The following is a 24,085-nucleotide window of genomic DNA, read 5'->3' as shown; positions in this document are numbered from 1 at the left end:
ATTCGACACAGAAGTATGAATCAGGGTTAACCCTACGCACATAGCGGATGCATGTAGCTGACGCACGTAGCCGACGCACCCCTCTTCCAAAATGTAACTACGCATCAAATCGATGCAGACCACAAGCCCTGTAATTGGTCTGCTCGGCAGCATAGTATTTCCCACATTTACAGCACTTCTGGGATTCCAGAGGGCATCGGCCACCCATCAGCCGTGTATTTCATCTCTATTCTTCCCTATAATCATTGCTGTATGATAACCAGCAAAATGTATCAGCTGTAGATCAAGATTATACACTCAGAATCCTGGTCAAAAAGTAAACAGAAAACTTAGCGGGGCCGGAAACAGTTTATAGAGACCACAGTGACCTCAAGCGTTTCGGCGGATTATTGCTTCGCGAGACAGACACATCGACACACAAATATGTATTGCTCACCACCGCATAGACCACTATTGAGTGAAAAAGCAGTAGGGCAAATCAGATATCTCAATGATGGTGGTGTGTCTCGGCACCATGGAAAGCACTATGACCTGAAGCTGTTCTGGATCTTGACATGGATTTTTTAACCTTTGTATGTGAGTGTGTGTATGTACATTATATGAGTTTATTGTGTTTGAGGATGATTCAAAGCCTGTCACGTCTTTCAAACTAGTCTTGTTCACAAGAGAGAAACTCCCAGATTATTTTCGGTATAAAAAAATCCCATTCTATTCTGCCGCCTACCAAGTATAACACATTTTTGACGTCATATGCTTCTAATTGATGTTTTACCATATCACTGATATGATTTGTGTAACAAGATTTTCCATTATCTCTATTAAATGTTATCATTAAGTGTGCAAGAAGAGAGAACTGTATTCACATAGTGATGACTTCATATTGATGAAAGATGATTCAGGAATTCTGTCGCGGCGTCTTGTCCTCATGAACTTCTGACCTCTGAAGTTCTCGTAAACGCCCTCATGCCAGGGTGACTGGCTCTGTATGTGTGTTGTCAGTGTACTTTATAGGAGTGTGTGTGAGAGACATAGCTTTATCAAATTGGATTTGATCTGACTTTGTGAGTGTACATCTTCCACACAGGAGTTTGTGTTTGGAAACTTCCATAGAGTTTGTGTATGTGTGTGACTCTCATTTAAACTAGTTAATGATACGGCTTTTCATTTCCGTGACCAATTCCCCTTCTATAATTGTGATGTGTAGCTGTCTATGTGTGTTCCTCTTCCCACTGGCTGCTCACTGATCTGCCTGTGCTGAGTGTCCATTGTGTCAGGCAATCGGATTAACCCCAGTCACGGTTGGCTCCAGCTATTTACTGCTATCTTAATGAGTATGAATGGACATGCTTGTTGCAAGGGATGGATGCTTTGTCTGACAACATAGCCGTGACATAAAGTAGGGTCTAATGTGATGTGTGATAGTAACCTAACCCACTGAGGTCAATCTCAGTGTGTGTTAAGTAGTTGTAGTGTTTCATGCCTCTATCTTCTGTCCAACCATGTTGACAGCTTCTCAAGAGGAACAAGTTGCTCATAGTTAGATAAGTCCATTTCCCCCAAACAGAGTTCAACAAAACGTAAAAACTGCACTGCGAAAAAAGGGTAGCTTAAATATAGGGTAAAAAAAACTTGATTCAAGGTGAAGATTTCTTAAAACTGGTGAAATTATCTGTCCATGCAGTGAGTTAATTTTACTTGATAAGAAATCTTAAAATGAGATTGTTAAATCTAGAAATAAGCAGGCTCTGAAAAATATTAAAATGGGTTGAAATAAGTAGAATATGCTGATTTTTAGCTCAAACAACTTGAAAACAAACTTCCTACAGCAGAGTTATAAGTGAAATATACTGAATATAAATAAAGACAATCTCATTGATTTATTTTGTATATTTAATTTGAGCAAATTAAGGCCTGGGGACAAGAAAAACAACACAAATTTAAGTTAAAAATTACTCACTATTAGAAAACTATGATTACGCTGTTTCTTGATATAAGCTGGCTCATCGTAAAATAAACCCTAATCCATCTCAAAACTAAAACTAAAATCTTTTAACCAGTTCTTATTCTTAGAATATACCTCTTAAATGTTTCTGCAGAAACCACAACAGCAAGCTGGATTACTGGCAACATTTCATAAATGTCAGGATTAACAACATATAACATCAAGAACACTATTAATAGTGGTATAAGGTTGATGCATACTTCAAGACATTTAAAACAGTCTTTAGAGCCAAACCTAAACAAATATAACACCATTTTGCACAGCAGAAATATGAGCAATCAATTAAGATACAAGCTGAATTGTGCCTTATGTGTTATTCTTAAATCAAGCAGCTTGGAGTTGTTACTCAATCTTGAAACAAGTTTTATTTTGATGAGACTTTAAGTGAGACAACCAATGTAGCTTGTTTTAACACTCATTCACTCAATTTAAGATTCCCAGACAAATTGAGACAAAAAGGACATGTTCATAATCAATTTAAGATTTAACCATACATACAAAGATTAAAAACAAGTAAATAACTCTAAAAATAAGGTCATTCATCTAACATTTCTCTATCTAAGAATTTAAAACTTGGCAAGTGACAAATTAATTGCAGTGTGAAACTGACTTTGAATTCCCCATCAAGAGAGTGTGTTAATTACTGTGCTATGACTTTTATTATTACCTGGCTTTCTTAATGATCTTCCGGTTGTGCAAGATGCTTGATTCTGATTGGTCAAAACCCCTTGACAACCCCTTGGTTGTTAACTTTTGCTTATATGAAAAACACCAGAGGCAAACTGATCACATGTGGTGTCAAATCAATCCACGGATAAGAGTTCCTTCACATTTTGCCTCTGCTTGTTGACACCACAGACCGTAAGGTGAGGTAAAAATGTTAGTTTCCGTTCGCATCAAAACAATGACGCTGAAACGCTACTGTCAGTTAGCATGCTAATGCCGCTGGATATTTACATCTTGGATCCTGTCCAGGGTTCCTAGCAATGAGCGGAGCAACTTTGAGTTAAGGATTGCTCCAAACAAAAATAAATCATGAGCAGTGGGGATAATAACAGCAGTGTTAAAAGTTGTTTGTTGTTTTTACTTTTAAAGGGGTATCAACCACAGAGCTCAGAGAAGAAGGAGAGCTGAATGAGGTCAGTTTAATGTTAATTGACCGCAGACTATTTTCAAAAACTGTACATAAATCAATTTAAATCAATAAAATGATCTTTTAATCAATGGTTTTTGCCAACATGTTTGTATTATAAGTTAGTAGCCGAAAGTGTCAGGGTCTTGTCCACCCTGTCAGGATTCTATTTCCAATAACTACCTGCTAACCATACATTATCCCTTACAGAAGGTTCACAGTAAGACTGCAACTTTTTTAGAACTAATATTTTTTTATTTTTTTATTTAACCGTTATTTTACCAGGTAAGTCAATTGAGAACCAATTCTCATTTACAATAATGACCTGGGCAAAAAGGCAACACAGGTGGCATGACAATAAATAAAAACAAAACACAAAATGGAGAGGACATACAGAGAAATTTAGAAACAGAACAATACAATACAAAAATATGACAGGAGCGAACAACTTAAAAGCAACTTAAAAGCAAGTGCAGTGATGTTGTGTTATGGGATGCAATAAGTTTTTGAAAGTGGCGAGTAGAATGAGAGAGATCAGCTTTAGGGATTGTTGCAGGTGATTCCAGTCGTTTGCAGCGGAAAACTGGAGGAGGTGTGGCCAAAGGAGGTCCGGGCTTTGGGTGTGATGAGGTTGATAAAGTTACTTGAGCGCAGGCTATGGTTTTGATTTGTATTAATTATGTACTGTAGTATTCAATTAAGAAACCGAACATCCACAGAGCTAAAGCAGATAATTATTTGAATGTTAGCTTATTAGTTTAGTTTCTATGGTCCTAACTTTGCTGTTGAAAGTTCATTTCAACTATTTCCCTGTTTGCCAACATCTTCTCCAAAGCTGACTACACGCTGTTTTCTACACGCCAGGGATTTAGTGTTATTAAGCGAGTATTTGTTCAAATTGATCAATATTTCTCTCCTAATTAGCAGGAAAAAGTATGTCACGAGAGTAGCAAACCCTCTCCAGCTTGGTGAAAGTGATGGCTGTAACAGGGTTTCAGGTTCATTGAATTAATTTCTGTATTAATATAACCATGGGCTATGAAAGATGATCTCTGTGACGTCACTCATTGTTCTCTGCAGACTGGACATTTTGAAACCCAAAGATGGAGGTCGCTAAATTCTGACTCAAACTAACTTTAGATCAGCCAACAAACAGAAACATTGTGCATGTGGTTGTGCATGTATACATGTGTTCTGGTTGGCATGACTGTAGTGAGAGTCCAATCCAGTTTGCAGTAAAGTGGTTTTCCTTGGTGGAGACTTGAAAGATCCGTAGTAAGCCACAGTGGTATGCTAGCTAGATTCAAAAGGCGAGGCAAAACCTTTGGTCAGAATAAACAGAGGAATGGAGGAGGGGGGAAGAAAGAGAAACAAATAGAGGCGAAGCAGCGGAGGCCAGTGTTACAGTAGTTATGGTATTACAGCAGTAATTGTTCCCGGTGAACCACAAGTCCTTCAGCCTTCAGTTATACAACTCCATGTGTGTTTGTGTACAGTTTGATGTTGCAACTTTGGAAAACCTTGTTTTTAGAGTTAAAAGTTCAGGAGGTCAAGAGTATGTGTTACTGTTTGTGCATCTGTATACAAAAGTATGTGTGTACTTCGCTCTGTCTGTCTGTCTGTCTGTCTGTCTATCTCTCTGTCTCTCTCTCTCTCTCTCTCTCTCTCTCTCTCTCTCTCTCTCTCTCTCTCTCTCTCTCTCTCTCTCTCTCTCTCTATGTCTCCCCCCTCTAGTATTTTCTGGCGCATTAGTTTTCAAGATCTGTACAACTTGAGTATATAGTTGGTCAGTAATTCCCTGCGTAAGTATATTTGCAGCAATAAGTGGCTTTCTTTTGACATGTGGTGGACTGGTAATGGTCTGTAATTGCACAGGAAAAACTACATTCAAGTGCTAATCTGAAAGGCACACATTTTTTGTGAGTATGCTTACATACATACACATATGCAAACATGCAAACATGTGCACATGTAACCATACAAATGCAGACTGACATACATGGGAATTATAAACATGCATGCAAGCAGAAACTTACACTGAAGAAAATATGCACACACTAGAAAAGCGACCACACACACACACACACACACACACACACACACACACACACACACACACACACACACACACACACACACGTCACCTGATATGTCACCTCAACATAATCCCATAATAGAGCAGTTAAGAAACCAAACTGAATTTACAAAATGAGCCTGATCATTGGAAGTTTATTGGTCCATTTAGGCAGTTAACTTTTTCCTTAAACACCTGTGATTCAACAGGTTCTGAACAGGTTGATATACACCCAACAGTACCTGAAATCTCAGTCTTAAATAACACAACAAATCTTGTAGTTTTTATCAGGATTACCAGAGGTGTCCAGTATCAAAGTACAAATACTTCGTTACCTTACTTAAGTAGAAATTTGGGGTATCTGTACTTTAGTGGAGTAATTATTTTTCAGCCAACTTTTTACTTCTACCCCTTAGATTTTCACGAAATTATCTGTACTTTCTACTCCTTACATTTTAAAAATAGCCTTGTTACTCTTATTTCATTTTGGCTCGTCATCGTTAAAAAAACCATTTATGTACATTGACATTCCAATAAAGGCTATTAATAACATGCCTGTGAAGTTTGACTTTTTGCACCATTACAATACTTATAGGCCACAAGTCATCACATCTTCGGCTCCAGGAAACACGTTAATGCTCAGTAGTATACATATATGGTTCTTTAATGTATTTGCATTGTACTAAAATTAGTTAATTTTCAATGGGCATAAATAATAATAATAATAATAATAATAATAATAATAATACATTTTATTTAGAAGCGCCTTTCAAAACACTCAAGGTCGCTTTACAGACAGATTAAAACACAATAAATAAAACAACACGATAAAATAAATAAAAACAACAAGCAAAGTAACACCAAGTTAAAATGAAGCAGTGGAAATTAAGCAGGGAATGCAGTTTGAAACAGATGGGTTTGGAGTTTTGATTTGAAGAGGGGTAGTGAGTCAGAGTTTCGGATGTCTGGTGGGAGTGTGTTCCAGAGTTGGGGAGCAGAGCGACTGAAAGCTCTGCTCCCCATGGTGCTGAGACGGGCAGGGGGCAGGGGGAGAGGTGGAGGGAGGAGGAGGACCTGAGGGAGCGAGAGGGGGTGACAATGTGGAGGAGATCAGATAGGTACGGGGGGGAGAGGTTGTGGATGGCCTTGAATGTGTAAAGGAGGATTTTGAAATTGATTCTGAGTTTGACCGGTAGCCAGTGGAGCTGCTGGAGGACAGGGGTGATGTGGCATAAATGCGTCTGAAACAGGTGCAACCCAAATATTTCCACATTAAAATGTTAATATAACATTATAGTCATTATGGCCTTTAGAAACATGGGTTTTTTGGAGGTGGGGTAGTGCACTATAGGCCCCTCTGGCGCAGCCTAAGCTTTTGTCCTTAATGGCATTTTCCCCCCTTACATTACTTTTATACTTTAAGTAGTTTTGAAAGCAGTACTTTTACACTTTTACTTGAGTAAAAAGCTTGAGTTGATTCTTCAACTTCTACAGAAGTCTTTTAAAACCCTAGTATTTATACTTTTACTTGAGTAATGAATGTGAATACTTTTGACACCTCTGAAGATTACTGACATTAAAATAGATTTTGAAACTACTGTAAGGAGAATTTCAAGGTGTAAAACAGTCTGCAATTTATAATGATGACCTCAAATAGCAAACAAGATCATTGGCATGAAGACTGATCATTTTTTTACAGCAATATTTAATGCTTGACACCACTGCCATAGGGTAGGTATCAGGTGACACTGTACGCTGCAGAAGCAGACTTTTATTCCAACAGTTTCCACACAAAAAATTGCATTAAGTGATACGTTTGACTGTTAGCAAACAGTAGGAGGAGATAACTTGCCCGAATCAGGTTAAAATCAGCCAAAAGGTTAAGACATACCATCTTATGTTTATGCAGCAACATTAAAGCTATGTATTGCACCTTGATACTTTTCAGTTTTAATAGAAAGTTTCAAATCCCCTGCCAGGTGTGTAGGCCTGTATAATCTTTTAACATATATATATTTTTTTACATTTTAGACTCTTGTTTAGATCAGGTAGTATGCCTAACACTAAAGAATCAGTTTCATATCACTAACACAACTCAACACTGAAACAGCACAAGCGTGAAAATGTCTTCCCAGCCCTGAGTCACCATATTTTTTTACTGGCAGGTTAACAAAACTCATCATCAGGAGGAAAAGTATTACTGTGCTTCACAGTGGGCTGAGGCTTTAACCAAAAACTCACAACTCCTGAGACTGAGGTCGCAAGTCCCCTCAGCCAGTATATCCTGTGTCTGTCTCTGGTAGTTTCTACAATCCAGTAAAGAAACGATGCATTCAAAATAAAAACAGTGAATGTAACACACTCCCAGTGTATCAGAAAACTGAGATGACTGAGGGGTTTGTGGGCAGTATTCAAGGTCCTGGAAGGAGGAATGTGGTTGCACGAGTGTGTGTTTTGCACATTTCAGTTCACATATGTTTCTCTATGTGTCGGTGTATGTGCATATATATGTGTATGCAGCCACATATGGAAGTGCTTGTCTCCTACAATGTTGTTGTTTCAGCCAGGCGGGTACAACAGACTGAGTAGACGTGTGTGTGTGTGTGTGTGTGTGTGTGTGTGTGTGTGTGTGTGTGTGTGTGTGTGTGTGTGTCTTTTAAAGGCCAAATTCAAGGCAAATAGAGAATATCTATAGTGAGCGTACCTAAAGGACCCTGATCACAATGTACTGTTGATTGCTTGTCTTTTTATTTTCACGACTTTTGGACATTTATAAGAGTGATTGTCTTGAGGTAGCAGCGTCTAAGTATACATTTAAAGTAAGCATTCACCCCTTTCACATGAAATGTACACCCTAGACTTCTACTTCTACTTCACTGTTGGTTCACGCCCTCATGATCTCCCCTCATCTTCTTTCTGCAGACACACATAATCGCCTAACGCTTCTTACTTTTCTCTCTTCATAAAACAAATCTTTGAGTTTTGCTTTCTTAGTCATCACCTTCAAAAGGCTGCAGCCCCCACTCCTGTTTTGCTCCCACAATTGATGCAGGGTCCCAAGTGGTTTCTGCCAAAATGTCTGTGACAGTCAAATATTTCAAAAACTCTTGATATTAGAGGAAAATAATGTCTTTCACAGTGAGTAGGTAGTCCAAAAAAGTTGCAGATGATTGCAATTTTCCCCCATGACCACTGTATAATAAGGTACATGAACCCCGTCTTCATCTCCCTCCCTCCTGCCGTCTCTCTCTCTACACTTCTTTTGCAAAATGGCCATCATCCAAAATAACATTTGCCATTTGATAAGTGCTCAAGATGGATAGGATTACAGTTTCATGTGTCCCCCATTTTTCTCTTTCAAACTTTTTTCTTCTCTCCTTTTTCACTCAAATTATGTTGAACTTGACTTTTTGACACACGTGCCCAACCCTTACCCCTCCTTGTTTTTGTTCGTGTGTAAAACAACAGTAGGTCTTGGATGTTTGCCTGGGTGGTCTTACTTGTACTCTAAGATCTCTCCAATCCTCCAGGGATTTTCATTTGAGAGGGTAGCGGTTCATTGCCACAGTTAGCCTGCAGCTCACAATCCTGTTTCACTTCAGTTGTTTCAGTTTGATGTTTGTGCCTCTGTTACTTTATTCACTCACAGTCTAAACTCTAGCTCCGTTTGACAGACCAAGTTTGCAGGACAGACTAATGAGAACTTCTAAGAAATATAAACTCCAGTTATAAATTTTCATGTAAAAAAAATAAATGTTTGCAGTCGTTTTTCAATTCAGCTCACTTTAATTGTTGTTTCAGCTCATTTTAACCCAAATTTATAGATCATGATCCCAGTTTATAGTTTGACAGTTGTTTTAAAGTGAAATATGCCAATGTTTTTTTGTTTGGCTGCAGTGTGGCCTGCTGTTCTCTAACTCTCCAGCAGGGAGCACTCTTGGCACATAAACTTTAGCCCTTCCTGAAAGTCTCACCACCAAAAATATCTTTTAATAAATAAGAATCAGATTGAATTATAAATATCCTCAAATCATACTTTAAAGTTAAGCTAAAAATGTCATAAATTAAAGAGTATCTTAAGGGAACATGCTTTCTTGGACTGATAAAGGGTTCTGAGCCTCATATAGGTTTGAATGTTTATTTTAGAGTATTGCTGAGGTGTTGTGCCCACTTTTGTTTATTTTAGTTCAACCCAAAAGGATTCAACCCCAAGCATCAATGTTTACCAGGCCAAAAAAGTGTTTGTCCCCCCCATCCATCCATTCATTCCTCATTAAAACTTAATGAAACACCATCGCTGTCCAAGAGGTAAATACAGACTTCCAATCACCATCGGAGCCACACACACACACACTCACAAATACTAAGAGATGCACACATTCCTGTCACTGAGTGACACAAATCCTAGCTCAGATGACGCATTGAAAAGCTAGTGGATGCGGCGGTGATTTTACGTAAGACGTTTTCTTCTCTCTCTCTCTCTCTCTCTCTCTCTGTCTCTCTCTCTCTATCTCTCTCTCTCTCTCACTCTCTCTGGCTGTCTTTCTCTGACTGGGTTTTTGACAGTTTGGAAAGTTTGAAGTCATGGTTTTTAATCAGGGCCTTGCGGCCAGGCTCCGAGCATGGCGTGGCGTGGCATGATGGCTCAGTTTAAAGATGTGGGTCTGGGTCAGGGCCAAGCCTGGGTGGCACTGCTTGAAAGAGAGGGGGGTGAGACCAAAGGGGAGGGGGGGGGGGGGAGAGAATGAGATGAGAAGAGAATTTATACAGACGGCACTCAAAGCACACAGTGGAGTTGACCTTGGACCTCGAAAGTTCTGCATAGACTGCATTAACTTAGGCTGATTATGTGTGGGCATGCATGTGTGCATACAGTTTTGGGTAGAAGTCATTGTACAAAGACTTTATACCACAAACGCAGACACACAATGTTTAACAAGTGTAAGAAAGTGTTTTGAGGAGCAAGATTAACCGTAATCATCCTGCAGATTTTAGTCTCATTAGTTCGGCACTATGTCCTGCTGCTACTACATGAGAATGGGGCAAATACTTCCTCCACTGCAGTAAACATAACTTAATGAACCATGATGAATAAAAAAAAAAAGGTCCTGTTAAAATGCATGATAAGAAAAAAAAAGTGAAATTTACAAGCTGAAGAAGAAGAAGAAGAAGAAGGGTTAGTGAATAAAGGTGTGATTCGCAAGGTAACTCACAATTAGGGGTGTTCCATAGTGTCTAGTTGTTCACTAAAGCTAGGGTTGGTAGTCACAGAAAACTAGCATGAATTTGAATGTAGCATGTCCTCTGGACTCCGTCTAAAACGACGCCCCGCTCACATGCACAAGCGCCACTGCTTCGCAACCATATGATCGTGACTGATTCAAAACCGATCGTCAACACATCCTTTGTGTTTTACACTACCTCAACTCATGTCTCTCTCAGCGGTAAGAAAACACCGAAACATTATCATAGTGAAAGTTAAAAACACAAACATGAAATATACAAGCAGGAGGCGGGCAGGATGGGATTTGATTGGTTTCATGAATTGGCTCCTGATGGCAGGGATTGGCTGGTGTTTTCCCAGGTTTACTCCGACTTTAGATAGCGGCTTTTTTTCCGCTCTTTTTTAAGAACACATTATGGATTGATTGCCATCAGGACATAAAGATCATTTTAACCAGTATAACAAGTGTATCTAAATCTGACTACCAACCCCAGCTTTAAACGCAAAATTCAATTGTGACCTAGGTAGGAAAAAGATATGAAAATTTATTTATTTAACACGGCCAAACACCATCACTCATTATACAGGTAAGTGATATCAAATGGGCATGCTGAGTGAGTGTGGCTAACACTAGCAGAGCTAGCCTTCTAGCTTAGCTTTCAGTCCTCCTCGCAGGACGCATTGATCTGGGCGAGTGGCATTGATCAGTTGAGCCAGGCACAGCCGCGATACAAGATGCCATAGGTCATCTGTGCAGGTTTACATCCAGATAGTAGAGCATTATGGCATCATGGCAGAAAGGCAGCAGCCATAAATTAAAGCTACAGCCCTGCTAAGTGGCATCTGGCCACTTTGTAGCTTAGCTTATTAATAATACCTTTACTAACTAGTAATGCTGGGGCTGATTTGCAAAGCTGACAAGATTCAAAGGTGTAGTCAACCACACGCACACATCTCTACTCATGATATGATACAATACCCCATATGCAAGGTTTATGATTGCAATAGTGTCACAGCAATTCTGTGATGATGATAAATTACGAGACAACCGTATGATACAAAACAGTACAAGCAAAATGTCCCTAATAAGTAGAAATATCAATATTGATATGAAAATCAATAATCCGAACTCAGGATGACGATACCTTGTGGTAATATTTTGTTCTACCCCTACAAGTGAATCACCGCAATCCCACTTTCTACAAGTATTTTACATACAGTTACTCAGCATTTAACTGAGCTGTTGAAGACAAAATTGCAACTGTGGACTCACACGCTGAGTTCATTTTTCTCCACAGTCTGTCTTCTCTGTCTCGACCATCCAACACATCAGTGGGATCGGTTCTCCAGCAGGTTGGGCTGCCCTCTCACCTCTCAGCAAAAGATCTGTTCGACTTTACTGCGCGGCTGGCTCTCACCCATCAATTTACTGGCTAACAGAATCCCTAAAAAGTGGAGCAGTTTTCCCCAGTGTTCAGAAAGAGAGTTTTGTCTGTTAACAAAAACCTAGTAATCTGCCTTAGGATGCAGAGAGAGTTCACATAGATATCTCGACAGGGGCACACGGCTTGGGGAAAAGCATGCTAATACGACTTTTAATAACTAAAAGAAAATGACCCAACTCAACTACATGGCGTGAAGAGCCAGAGAACAGTATTTCCAGTTTGAGTTTTATACAGTATCATGTCATATATAACCTATTAGATGATTCTGGATATGTGTATGTTTTTGAAAAAGTTTACAGTGAGTGCCAAAAGTAATAACGCCTGTGGTAAGGCAAATTTCCTGCAGGCGTATCATATCACATTTTATTTATCTAAGAACTGCTTCACTTTATTTGTAAGCTGTATCGTTATTACAGTTGTATAAAATCATCATGGTGGTCATATAAATCTCTTTTTGGTTCCTGGATTACAAATACTATATTACTGGAGGCGGAGTAGATAAAAGAAAAAAAAATTCCCCTGATGCCTCGGGTGGATTGTAAAATATGGAGAGGTAAAGTGGTTATAGTGTGAGTTTAATGTGTGTGAGTGTGTTGTGTCTTTTTCTAACAAGGAGAGTTGTTCTCAATGAAGTTGATGCATATTTATGGGTGTATGTGTGTGTGTGCGTGTCGTGCCAGGGCCACATTAGAGAAGCCTTTCAAGTCATGTCGGCCTCCTCCTACTCCTCTGCATAGTGCTTGTGTTGTGGTCTGCTCAACAGTCAACCTCCCAGAACCCCTGCAAACTCAGCCTATGTATGTGTGAATGTGTGTGCGTGCAGCCATATGAGTGTGTATACAATATTGCCGGGTTATTCCCAGTGCGTGGGATCCCCTGAAATCCTGTTTGATTTCTCTTTTGTGCCCCTCTCCCTGTTTCCGCCGCCTCTCCTCTCTCGTATCAGTGTCTCACTTTCTTTGTGATTAATACAAAAGAAATCCCCCAAAATTATGAGTCCTGTCAACTTTGATTGTGTGTGACTCAGTTTAGTAGTCACCTCTATGCTGCTATGATAAGTCTGCAGCTCTAATGTAGTAGATGACAAATGTTGGGCCTGGTCTCACCCGTACACATACACACACAGCACACACACACACACACACACACACACACACACACACACACACACACACACACACACACACACACACACACAGCTCTTTGATAACTATGCCAGTAGCTCCAAGCATGCGCTAACACATTTGAACACCCCAAGCACACCAGCACTTACTGTGAATTGAGTTCAGAATAAAAGCTTAGCTAACACTTTGATACTTACCAAACAGAACACATGCTAGCACACATTGCTGTGACACACAATGCCTTTGTGCCTTATGTACTAGCCGCAGGGGGGCAGAGGACAGTGTGTACGTCTTTTATTTGCCTTCAGTATCTTTAAAATCCTTCTCTCCACATGCTTGATAGTAGCCGCCTACTGTGAAATAATACAACGTGTTTAAGCTAATGAAACTCTCAGCAGTCTGCCAGCCTTCATTAAGACTATGTTTCCCTTATTTCACAAACAGATCAGCCCATTACTCTCACCTGAACTGTTTCACTTTACGCTAAGTCCATAAAAGCAATTATGATGCTGAAGTTTGCTAACAAGAGCCTCATGCACAGAAAAATCAGGATAACAATGTGTTTATCAGCTTCACCTGCTAGTTTCATTAAAGCATAATGATCAAGCTTCTTTTCTGTTTGAGAGGAGTTATTCAGTTATTTCGGGGAAAGTGCTGGTCGAATAAATCAATAATCATATAAGATAAGATAAGATATCCTTTATTCATCCCACAACGGGGAAATTTAAGTGTTACAGCAGCAAAGTAGACAGTGCAAAACAGTATAAAGCAAACAAGAGCATATAAAATAGCAATTATTAAAAAGTTATTAGCAATTCAAATTAAAGAAGTAAAAATAAGCATATCTTACAACGTATATACACAACGTATATGCACAACTAAATAAGTAAATTTAAAAATATTTCCAAAACCAATGACGCAGTGAAAAATGTGCACAGACTTGTAGCCTAGGTATAAACAATGTACAGAACAGAACCGAGAAGATGGGTAGAAAGACGTGTTGCACATGTAAGAAGAGAAGGATGAACTGAGATGAAGTTATTATTTCATGTTAATAATAGATTGGGGAAATATTGCACTTGGGTCCGTTTTGGTGATGTAATTGTTATTGGTTATAGATATATATTCTCTCACTAATCAGACAATAAAGGGATAATGTATAATGAGCAGGTGGTTATAATGCAAATTAGAATTACAGCAGGGTGAGACTGGGTTTTGATAGATTCAACATGATGTTTGTGATCAGGTTGTCTCCAAGCGGTCTAAAAATATGAGTCCAATGCGGAAGTGCTAAAAACTGCAGTTCATCAAGGATCCGCTTGAGGCTGGTTCAGGAAGTACCAGAAACCACATACACACCAATTAAAAAAAGGCGATCTTTACAGCAGAAATAAACATGTTTACAGCCTGGAACAAAAGACGAGTGTAGTCTGGATAGCTCCTTTTTCGATTGGCACACACTGTGTGTGGGGGGGTTTCAAACGCGGCAACTTCTAAGATATTGAGATTTCAAGTCTTCCAATGAGAGGCACAGCTGACTTGATTGACAGGTGGGAACACTGTAGCTGTTGGTTAGGAGGCTCAAAGCCCGCCTCTTTATGTCCTAATCACTGGACAGCAGCAATATGGCTGCTGCCGGCCTTAAAAAAGAGCTTCAGAAACAGATGGGTGACGTTACGGATACTACGTCCATATTTTATACAATCTATGGTTGTCTCTAGCACCACTATTGCTGTTGAGAGCTAACCATTGTTATGTTGTTGTTTTTTTTACCAATGAGGATCAAGTATTCCACAGCGAGGTGCTCAAAGTTGATAACTCCTCTTGCTAGTGCTCCTTTTTCCTCGGCTGTACCCGTTTCTAAATGCAATTAATTTCTGAGCCTTTCTGTCCGTTTTTCTGTTCGATTGTTATCATCAACACTGACAAAAATGTCTCTAGACACTACATTCATTAAGAGCTAGGACACCTGCAACAGGGTTAAGCTGCAACTATTACATCTGTAATAGTTGCCATAGTTGCCTTATTTTATTCTATTTTATTTATTCTATTTTATTTTATTCTATCTTATTTTATTCTATTCTATTTTACCTTTATCATTGCTATAATTACTGTTATTATATTTTTTAACTATGTTAGTACATTGTTGTTTTCCCCTGTCCCGTGTTGTAAGCTGCTGTAACAAAAGAATTTCCCCCAATGGGGGACCAATAAAGTATATCTCATCTTATCTTAATCTAGGTAGCATGCTCTACCTCTCAATTCAAATGGCCTCTAGTCCAAAATAATACACAAACGGTGGCATGATGAGTTTTCCAGCCATGTTAACCACTTACCGTTTGTACTTTACATGAGTTTCATGTGTGAGAATGAACTACCATTTAGTTGACTGATTATAGTCTGAAAACCTTCAGATTGTCTCACATCAACAGCAGCCAAGTTGGTTCTGAGAATAACTGGACAGTGATACTTAATTATATCGTACTAAATTTGTGCCACATAAAATAACAGCTGTTAGTATCTCAACCTGAGCCAGGCCAGAATTATACCTGTGTGAACGGGACGAGGCCTAAAATGAAAATCTGAATGTTGGCAGAATTTCTGAAGAGGAATTTTCTTGTCAAGTATCATGAAAACTGAGAGAGCATTTAGCTGTGAATCAATGTCAGAAGAAGTTTTGGAATTATATTGACGAAGAAACCTTATAGCTCAAATAGTAACAAGTGGCTCAGAACTAGAGTGGGCCATCCACATATTAGAAGATCAGCGCTTTGAATTGAAGACTCTCTAGTCCATGTACTGCAGAATGAAATACTGAACCTGAAATTGTAGTGACATCCATGTGTGAACTGCTTATGAATTAAGTACAAAGTAACATATGAACACAGTCCATCAACTTAATCTGCTGAATCAGGCGATAGTACAATTAAATAAATATTAGCCCTTGTGTGTGGTGCACCCCAAAATATTTGATAACATTGAATTATTGTTAAGCCCTATCTGACTGTAATATCAGCAAGTGTCTCGCATCATATGTGTTAAGAGCCTAACAGAGCACATAAAGGCTATGTATTGCTATTTTGTGATTTCCATTCCTGTTGCAGAGTGTAATATGTTTTACTTCCACACAATTTCACAAATTCAGTTGGCGTGTACATGCCTATGTTTGTGTATGTGTGTGCGCATACATGCATTAACAACACCTTTACACATTTCTGTGCTTGTGTGTGTGCCTCTGAACTGTGAATGTGTGTGTCTACATACCTGCTGGGCTGTGCTGAATTGACTGGGCCCTGTCAGCATGAGTAAGCAGCCAGGGGAAGATTGAGGCAGCCAGATGCGGCTGCTCCGGGCTACGGAGGATATCATTACTCTGGGTGTGTAGCCGTCCAAAACAGGAGCCCCCAACCGGAGTTTCATCAAGGTGGACCCCCATCTGGGGAGAGGGGGAGGATACCAGTTAACCTGTTGTCCCGCAGTGAGGAGCGGTATTAAGCGGCAGGTGGAAAAAGAAAGCATCCCGTGACTAGAATGAGGTGGAAACAGGAAAGTGTGCAGATACTTACAGGGAGCAGGCAGACTCTCTCACACTGTGGAAGATTGTCTCGTTTGATTTCCCTCTCCTGCTTCTTTTGCAGCTCAACAGGAGACACTGTAGTGCCTCTGTGTGTGTTTTACATAAAGCTTTATAGTATAATTTTTAGCCCGTAAGTCTTATTTTCTGCTATCGTCCCTCAGAAATACAGCTTTTGCTTCATTTAGCTCACACAGAAACTTATCTCTGAACATTTCCATATAAAGGAAATATCAGAGATATTTTTGGTGCAGGACTTTGACAGAACAAGTTGATGCATGGCCGCTGGCAACGGCATCAGCAGTATCTTCATACGGGAATTGGACCGTCTCCCCTCAGTGAGGTAACCCATAGGCCATGAATCACGCTGCCTTGCTCCAGAGTTCTGTGGTCCCTGGGGTTGACAGTTTGACCGCTCCTCAATGTGGTCTCTCTCCTCTTCTCTCAGTGAACGCTCCTCCCATCCCCATTGCCACACATTCCAACCACCGGACCAGTCACGTAAGGTCAAGAAAATAGAACAGAATAGAAAAGAAGTTGTTTGTAATTCCTCTCCCCGATGCTGGTTAGTAAGTTCAAATTCACCATCGCACATCATGAAGCCTTTTCACAGATCAGTGATGACAAAAGTGACTTATGGATGGTACAAAAGCAACATCAGAGATAAATAACTCATGCAGGGAGAGACAAAGAGGCTTGAAAGAAGCATTTTTCTGTCTTCTTCTTTTGCTGCTCGTCTGTTTTTGCAGCTCAGACATGGAGCTAGCCTGGCAGTCTGCCTGTCTGATTCCTCTTTGGTCTCCACTTCATACTGGTGGGTCACTGGTGTTTGGATCACTACAGCTGTTTGTTAACCACTGACTTGGCCTGAGCCTCACCGGCATGTGTTTGATTTAGCTAAGTCGTTTATTATATACACACGGTATGAAAATTAAAGTCATATATCACAAGACTTCAACTTGGACGTAAGAAAGAAAAGAAAACATGCAGAATGAGGAAAGGACGTACCAAAAGCCTTTGATAATTAATGGAATTAAGCCAGAACAAATATGCTACAATAATGATAAAATCAAAAAGGTTTTCTGCCAACTACAGCTGTGTTTGTTGCTTTTAAAAAGCAGCCGTGAGTTCATCAAAAGCTTAGGCGAGTGATAAATGGACAGTTCATCTGGTGCAGGAGTGGCCCTTAAGCAAGTGGTTTTAACAGTGCCCCAGGCCATACTCCAGCTGAGTTAAACACACTCCGAAGTGTGTGTGTGTGTGTGTGTGTGTGCATGAGAGAGAGACACATGACACGTCTGAGAGTGTGATGTAGTCACTTCCTCCCACCGGACTGAGCGACTGTTGTCAGCTTGACCCTGCGCCAGTTAACCCCTCGCCACCCCTGGCACTGCGGGTGAGGGCCCCGGGTGTGTGTACTTGAGAAAGAGCAAAAGACAGATTGTATGTGTGTGTGTGTAGGGTGTGTGTAGGCAGACCACAGGTGTCTGGTCACGGTGTCAGGGTGTTAAGAGGTCTTCTGAGGGCCCCCACCCCCTCCATCTCCCCTTCCACTCTGACTCTTGGCATCTGTTTTGGGAGGGAGGGGAGCAGAAAAGAGGAGGAGAGGTTGGCGAGGGTTACCAACACATACCCTGAAGGGTGTGGGGCCTTTTTTGGGGGTGGGGTGGGGGTGCAGTAGCTGACAAGCAGGTGCCTATGTTGACAGTAACCCTTCATACTTGAACCCAACCTCCTCCAGAAACAATACACACTAGACACACTTCAATAAATCCTGCAGAGTCAAGCCTAATTGCAGACCCTGATTGGAGAGAAAGCAGAGGGAATCCCCTTTTACACACACACACACACACACACACACACACACACACACACACACACACAGACACACACACACACAGACACACACACACACACACACACCATTGAATCTTTTACTTGGGGTCAAAGGTGAGGAAAAAAAGAGGAGAGTGCACACAACCCGACATTTCCTGCTGTCTGTGTGCGTGTGTGTGCACAGTGAGTAGTGTTCCCACACATGTGGACCATGTGAACTCATGCTACAGCTACAACATGCTTGTACAGTCTTTTTCCCAAGACACTATATTTGATACACATGTGTAACTGTTATGAAAACTCTGCAGCATATACACTTCACAGTGTTATGTTTCTAAAGAGCACACAAGCACAAGTGCGTGTGTGTGTAAATGAAACCCATTTGGACCAAATGTCAGTTAGTCAGGTGTACCGGTGCTTGTCTGGGAATGATTATTTTGCTAAGAAGTGGGGGGAGGCAGTGCACAGCGGGAGGTCGAGGAAAATTGGAACAGCTGTTGATTAACATGACTGCTCTCCCTCTTTCTTTCTTTTTTACTCTCTCAGTAGAGGAAGAAGAGGAAGATGAGGAGATGATGGAGGCAAAACCAGGCCCTGAGTTGGAGCAACAGGATGAAGATGACAACAGGGAAACAAAAGAAGGTATGGATGGATAATGTGAAGGAAGTAAAACTACTTAACTGCTTTAAGTATCTAAACTCTACTGAACTACAAAATGAATTAACATGTAAGTTAAGTTCAGTAAAATAATGCAGCAGTTGTACGAATACTGCCAGCACAAAACTCCCTTTCTTTACCCCTTATACTCCTTTTTTCTCTGACCTCTCACATGTTGTTAGACAAAGTGTCACGAAGCTCTGTCACTCGTGTGTGACACCAGTGTGTGGGTGTATCAGATGGAAGGGTGGGGTAAGGTTATGGCGGGGGCTAAGACTGGTCCAGCATAGCAGCTCCATGGCATGTGAGGGTCAGGGCTGATTAAAAACCTGTCACTCGACCCTCTGACCACACTTCAAAGTTGAGAGGAATGAAGAAGTGTGTGTGTGTGTGTGTGTGTGTGTGTGCTCGGTGGATGCGTATGTTGAGAGTTAACGTAGTTAAATATGGTGGAAGTTCTTGGGCGGGTAAAAAAAACATAACACACAACAGAAACACAGATGGATGGATAGTTTCATATTCAGACGGGAATACTCCTGGCTACACCGAGTGTGACTCAAACACGCACATACACAGATGTATGCACACACACACTCATAGACACACAGTCATCCGTCTCCTCTCCATCTCTGCCTATTAGAAGGTCTGGCCTTTGATCTCTGCCACTCGATTCACTGGGTCTTTTCTGACAACTCGTAACAAATACAAAGGGATGTGGGGGGATCAAAGTCAAGAGGCAGGGTAAAGGTCGATATATGTGTGTCTGTGCGTGCTTGTGTGGGTAAAATTGCATGTGTGCTTGGGGACAGTGACTTCAAAAACCGGACGACGTGCTGTGCAGCCATTACGTTCAAAGGGAGGCGGGCCGCTCAGAGGGCTTTGTTTTTCTCTTGTTTATGAAGTTCTTACTGTAGGGTTTATTAAAAAGGTGCATTAGAGACTGTTTGTAGTTTATTATGTTCTGGATGTGATTCTGGGTCTGATACGGATAAAATGAACATTATTGAGGTACTCTTCATTTTTTGGCAAAGCTAGAAATAAGAGAACTGTGTACTATAAAACAAGACAGCAGTGTAACTTCTTAGTAGTTAAACACAGTGTCCGTTAAATAAAATAGGTTCCTATGTTTCATTTGTTTAATATTATTGAACAATAAGAGAAACTATGGTTTTAGAAGCTATTTATATCTTTAATTTGCCTCATTGAATCTTTACAAGTTCTTTAAAAACAAGGACACCATTTCATGGAATTAAATTTAAGAAAGAAATGTTGTGCATATTAATGTGGCAGCACCAGGGCTATTACAACAAATTCATTATTAGTATCATTAACATGAATACATGATAGCTAGTTAAAGAGCAAAAACATGTTAGATAATGCATTATGATTAAGAAAAGAAGCTGTCACTATATTCACTAAAGTGAGATGAGAAGTATCATATTAACCCGAATTTAAGACTTTAAGACAACCCTTATTGTGAGATGAGATTGTGAGAAGAAAATTTGACAATATTAATGAAAAAAAACCCAAAAACATTTTAAATATACAATGAAATATGTTTATACCCAATCACACTGAAATTGTCACATTTAAATGAAAATTTCAATAAAATAAAATGTGATCACATCAAATTTACCACCAATGATATCGGTATTCAACTACCAAGTAAATTAAAATAACCTGTAGACTTTTGGTTGATTGACTGGTTTTATGTTGGACATAACTTTGTGATGTTTTTCAGTAACATACTGACATGTGTGTTAGGACATCTTATCATGCTCATCATCTTAGGACATTCTGTGACACTGTTTTTTTTATGTTGGATAGCTGCATTAATAACCTTTATTTTAATAATAGTATCATAACTCCACCTAAGATGTTGCCTACTTTGGCCTACTTTTGAGCAACTTTGTTCAGGACAATCACGGTCTCTCTTTAATCTCCCTGGCGCTGTAGTTGTGAGTGACAGCGTGCCTCAATCATAAGGAGAGAACTCACTTTGCAGATAAATGGCTCTATCCACTAGTGTGAACAATTATTGGCATTTAAAAACTAAACTGTGAATATAGGACAAGCCCAACTTTTTCAGATGCATTTCAAGGAAGATGAACCCTCCTTCTATTCAGTTCAATACAGCATTTGCAGTTTTCTGTCTCATTAGAAACAAATGACCTGTGAGTGACGTGTGCTTGTGCCTTTACGTTGCTCTCCCATCCACCAGGCTTGTTTCCTGTGCTGCGGGAGCTGACAGAGGAGGAAAGGCAGCAGATCCTACACTCCTCTGAGTTTCAGAGCTTTTTTGACTGCAGCATCAGGGTGATGGAGAGAGCTCTGGCTGAAGACAGCAACATCTTCTTTGACTATGGCGGTAGAGACCTGGAGGACAAAGAGGGGTGAGCAGGGAGGAAGAAGAGAGGGAGGGAGGAAAGGAGGATGAAGTCTGTGTTTGGATGTGTGAGCACATGTGAGTGTTTACTTGAATGCCTCTAAGAAATGTACTGACTCATGCCCACTGTGTCACTCTAGGGGCTCCTTTGTTCTTCAAAATACATGTCTTCCTGTTGATGTCACACACTCTGGGGTTTGAAAACTCAAGTGAACTAACAGTCCTCATTTTTTAACCTCCTATGACCCTGCAATGTGAGAAGGAACATTACATTTTGAATTTCCTACAACTTCTTCAAATCACTCAGTGCAAAGGAACACATGAATCAGTGTAAAAACAAGATTCCAGTCATTCGTGCAAAGTCAACGTCCTGTGACGAAGCAAACAAGAACAAAATGTTCTGAACTTTTATGGGTAGTACTAATTTATTCCTGCAAAATAAATGTTTTATTTTGATTATTTTTTGTCATTGTAAACAAGCTACATCCTTTTTCATCAGGGAATTTTTTCGTTTTGAAGACTTTCCTTTGTTTTTCAGCCACTTTATACAACAAATAAACACTAAACACTTTATCTGCCTCTATGAGGACGACATTTATTTTGAAAAAGTACTTCCTTAGAAAGGAGATAATGCTTACTTTTTATACTCAGTAGGTCTTTCCGCTAAGTAGTGAAGCTTCCAGATTAATGTTATAAATGTGTTTAAAAGTTATAAGAGCAAAGCTGATTAAATATACTGCTCTGCTATTAAAAAAGAATGCTGCTTTAATCAGCTCACCTCAGCCCTGACTACTGCAGCCACAGAGCAGCATTCAGCCTGTGGTCAATCAGAGGTTATGTCTAAAACAGGCCCAGTGCTCTACATCAGTCCTCTCCTTTTTCCCTAGCACTACTCCTCTGTTCTATTACTTTTCCTAAAGTACACATAATGTTGGACTTTTTAGAAGACGTATTTGTTGTAATTAACACTCAAATATGAGTCTGCCTACAACTGAAGGTTTGCAAACTGTGGCTAGACAGCATTTGAAAGTGGCCAACAATCTGCTTAAGATCTACTTTGACCACAGGCAACATGTTGGCAGAATTCACTGACTCATCAGGGTGAACAGACTGTCAAAAAGCTTTCTCACCAAATTCCTTCAATATGATTCATCATGCTGAATCATCCGATGGCCGCTGTTGAAGGCTGACTGGCAAACACATCTCTAAAACATGGATGCCTGACTGTTGACCTAATTTGCACTGATTTTCATCAACAAGCACTGTATGTATCCTCACATTTGTTAGAGGGGGGATTTTGAAAACGTCTGATGTCAAGGTCTACTTTTGCTTTATTATCACTACAGCTATCTCATCAGTATTTTGTCTTTCTGATATTTATTTTGTCATCAAAGGATATATAATTCTAATTCTGGAAATCAGTAAAGGGTGTTGCATGTTGACTAAATCAGCAATTGTTATCAGCTGTTAAAGCTGCTCAAAGCTTTGAGTTATAAATGCTGCTGCATGCCCTCGCCCCCCAATACCTGGCTGACCTCCTCCACCGACACACTCCATCCCGGAACCTAAGGTCTTCGGACCTGGGTCTCCTCTCCATCCCCCGGACTAAGCTGCGGACCTTCGAGGACAGAGCATCCAGTGTGGCAGCCCCCACTCTGTGAAACTCCCTCCTGACATCCGCAGCGCCCCAACCTTGGACAATTTTAAGAAAGCAATCAAAACACACCTTTTCCTCAAGGCCTTTCCCCGTGAGGTATCCCCACCTACCTCCTAGACCCCCTACCTGACCCTGTGAAGCGACCTTGGGTTTCTTGAAAGGCGCTATATAAACATCAGTTATTATTATTATAATTATTAGTGTTCCAAATTAACCACTAACCTCTATCTCCACCGTCATCTTACAGAGACTCTGGTAGCGGCTCCAGCCTCTCCTTCAGCAGACTCTTCTATGATGAACACTGGTCGAAACATCGTGTGATCACTTGCCTGGACTGGTCTCCTCAGGTGAGCCCTGCGTATGACTGTATAAAGATGATATTCTTTCATTTTAGAAAGCTTTTTACCAAGTCTTGACACTCGTGAATCAGCTCTTTCTTGTAATAGTGTTTATTCACTCTTCTCCTTTCTCTCTCTCAGTATCCTGAGTTGTTGGTTGCTTCCTATAACAACAATGAAGATGCTCCACATGAACCAGATGGTGTTGCCCTAGTATGGAACATGAAATTTAAGAAGTCTACACCAGAGTACATCTTTCACTGTCAGGTACTTGGTACTTATAAAGTATTCCCACAACTATAAATGAAGATGCCTGTGTCAGTTTCAGGCTAGTTAGCATTGCTCTTGCTGTATTTACCCCTTTTTTGTGGGCCCTATTAGTTTGAAATCAGTTATGACTTCCATGCTAAAAGATATCCTTAATGAAACATTTTGCATCTCAAACTTTAAAGCATCATTCTTCTTCTGTATTTGTCATACCCCTCTGGTGTCCTACCTGTAGGTGCATCCATCGATATGCAGCTTGTACCTCTTTTCCACCCTATAACAACACCACCTTTGGGACGGAATAAGAAAGAGTACATGTTAGGGGAATGAAAAGCAGCTCCACATGCATTCACTTGACCCTCCAGATTG

The 24,085-nt window shown here is 40.2% G+C and overlaps 1 protein-coding gene across 15 annotated transcripts in view; it reads left to right on the top strand.

The window, feature by feature from the left end:
* LOC117828391 (cytoplasmic dynein 1 intermediate chain 1) overlaps window positions 1-24,085 on the top strand; it is a 63,683-nt gene that overhangs the window by 8,995 nt on the left and 30,603 nt on the right. For 12 of the 15 annotated variants that reach the window (XM_034705503.1, XM_034705506.1, XM_034705497.1 and 9 more), the window contains 4 exons: window positions 18,958-19,053; window positions 21,290-21,461; window positions 23,359-23,458; window positions 23,591-23,716. In XM_034705503.1, the coding sequence (XP_034561394.1) occupies window positions 18,958-19,053; window positions 21,290-21,461; window positions 23,359-23,458; window positions 23,591-23,716 (494 nt within the window). The remainder of the gene's footprint in view (window positions 1-18,957; window positions 19,054-21,289; window positions 21,462-23,358; window positions 23,459-23,590; window positions 23,717-24,085) is intronic. The other 3 variants (XM_034705510.1, XM_034705508.1, XM_034705502.1) reach the window with 1 other exon arrangement.

Source organism: Notolabrus celidotus, chromosome 16 (assembly GCF_009762535.1).
Source record: "Notolabrus celidotus isolate fNotCel1 chromosome 16, fNotCel1.pri, whole genome shotgun sequence".
Lineage (NCBI taxonomy): Eukaryota > Metazoa > Chordata > Actinopteri > Labriformes > Labridae > Notolabrus > Notolabrus celidotus.
Note: the sequence above shows the minus strand (reverse complement) of the source record. Positions and strands in the feature narration are given on the sequence as shown.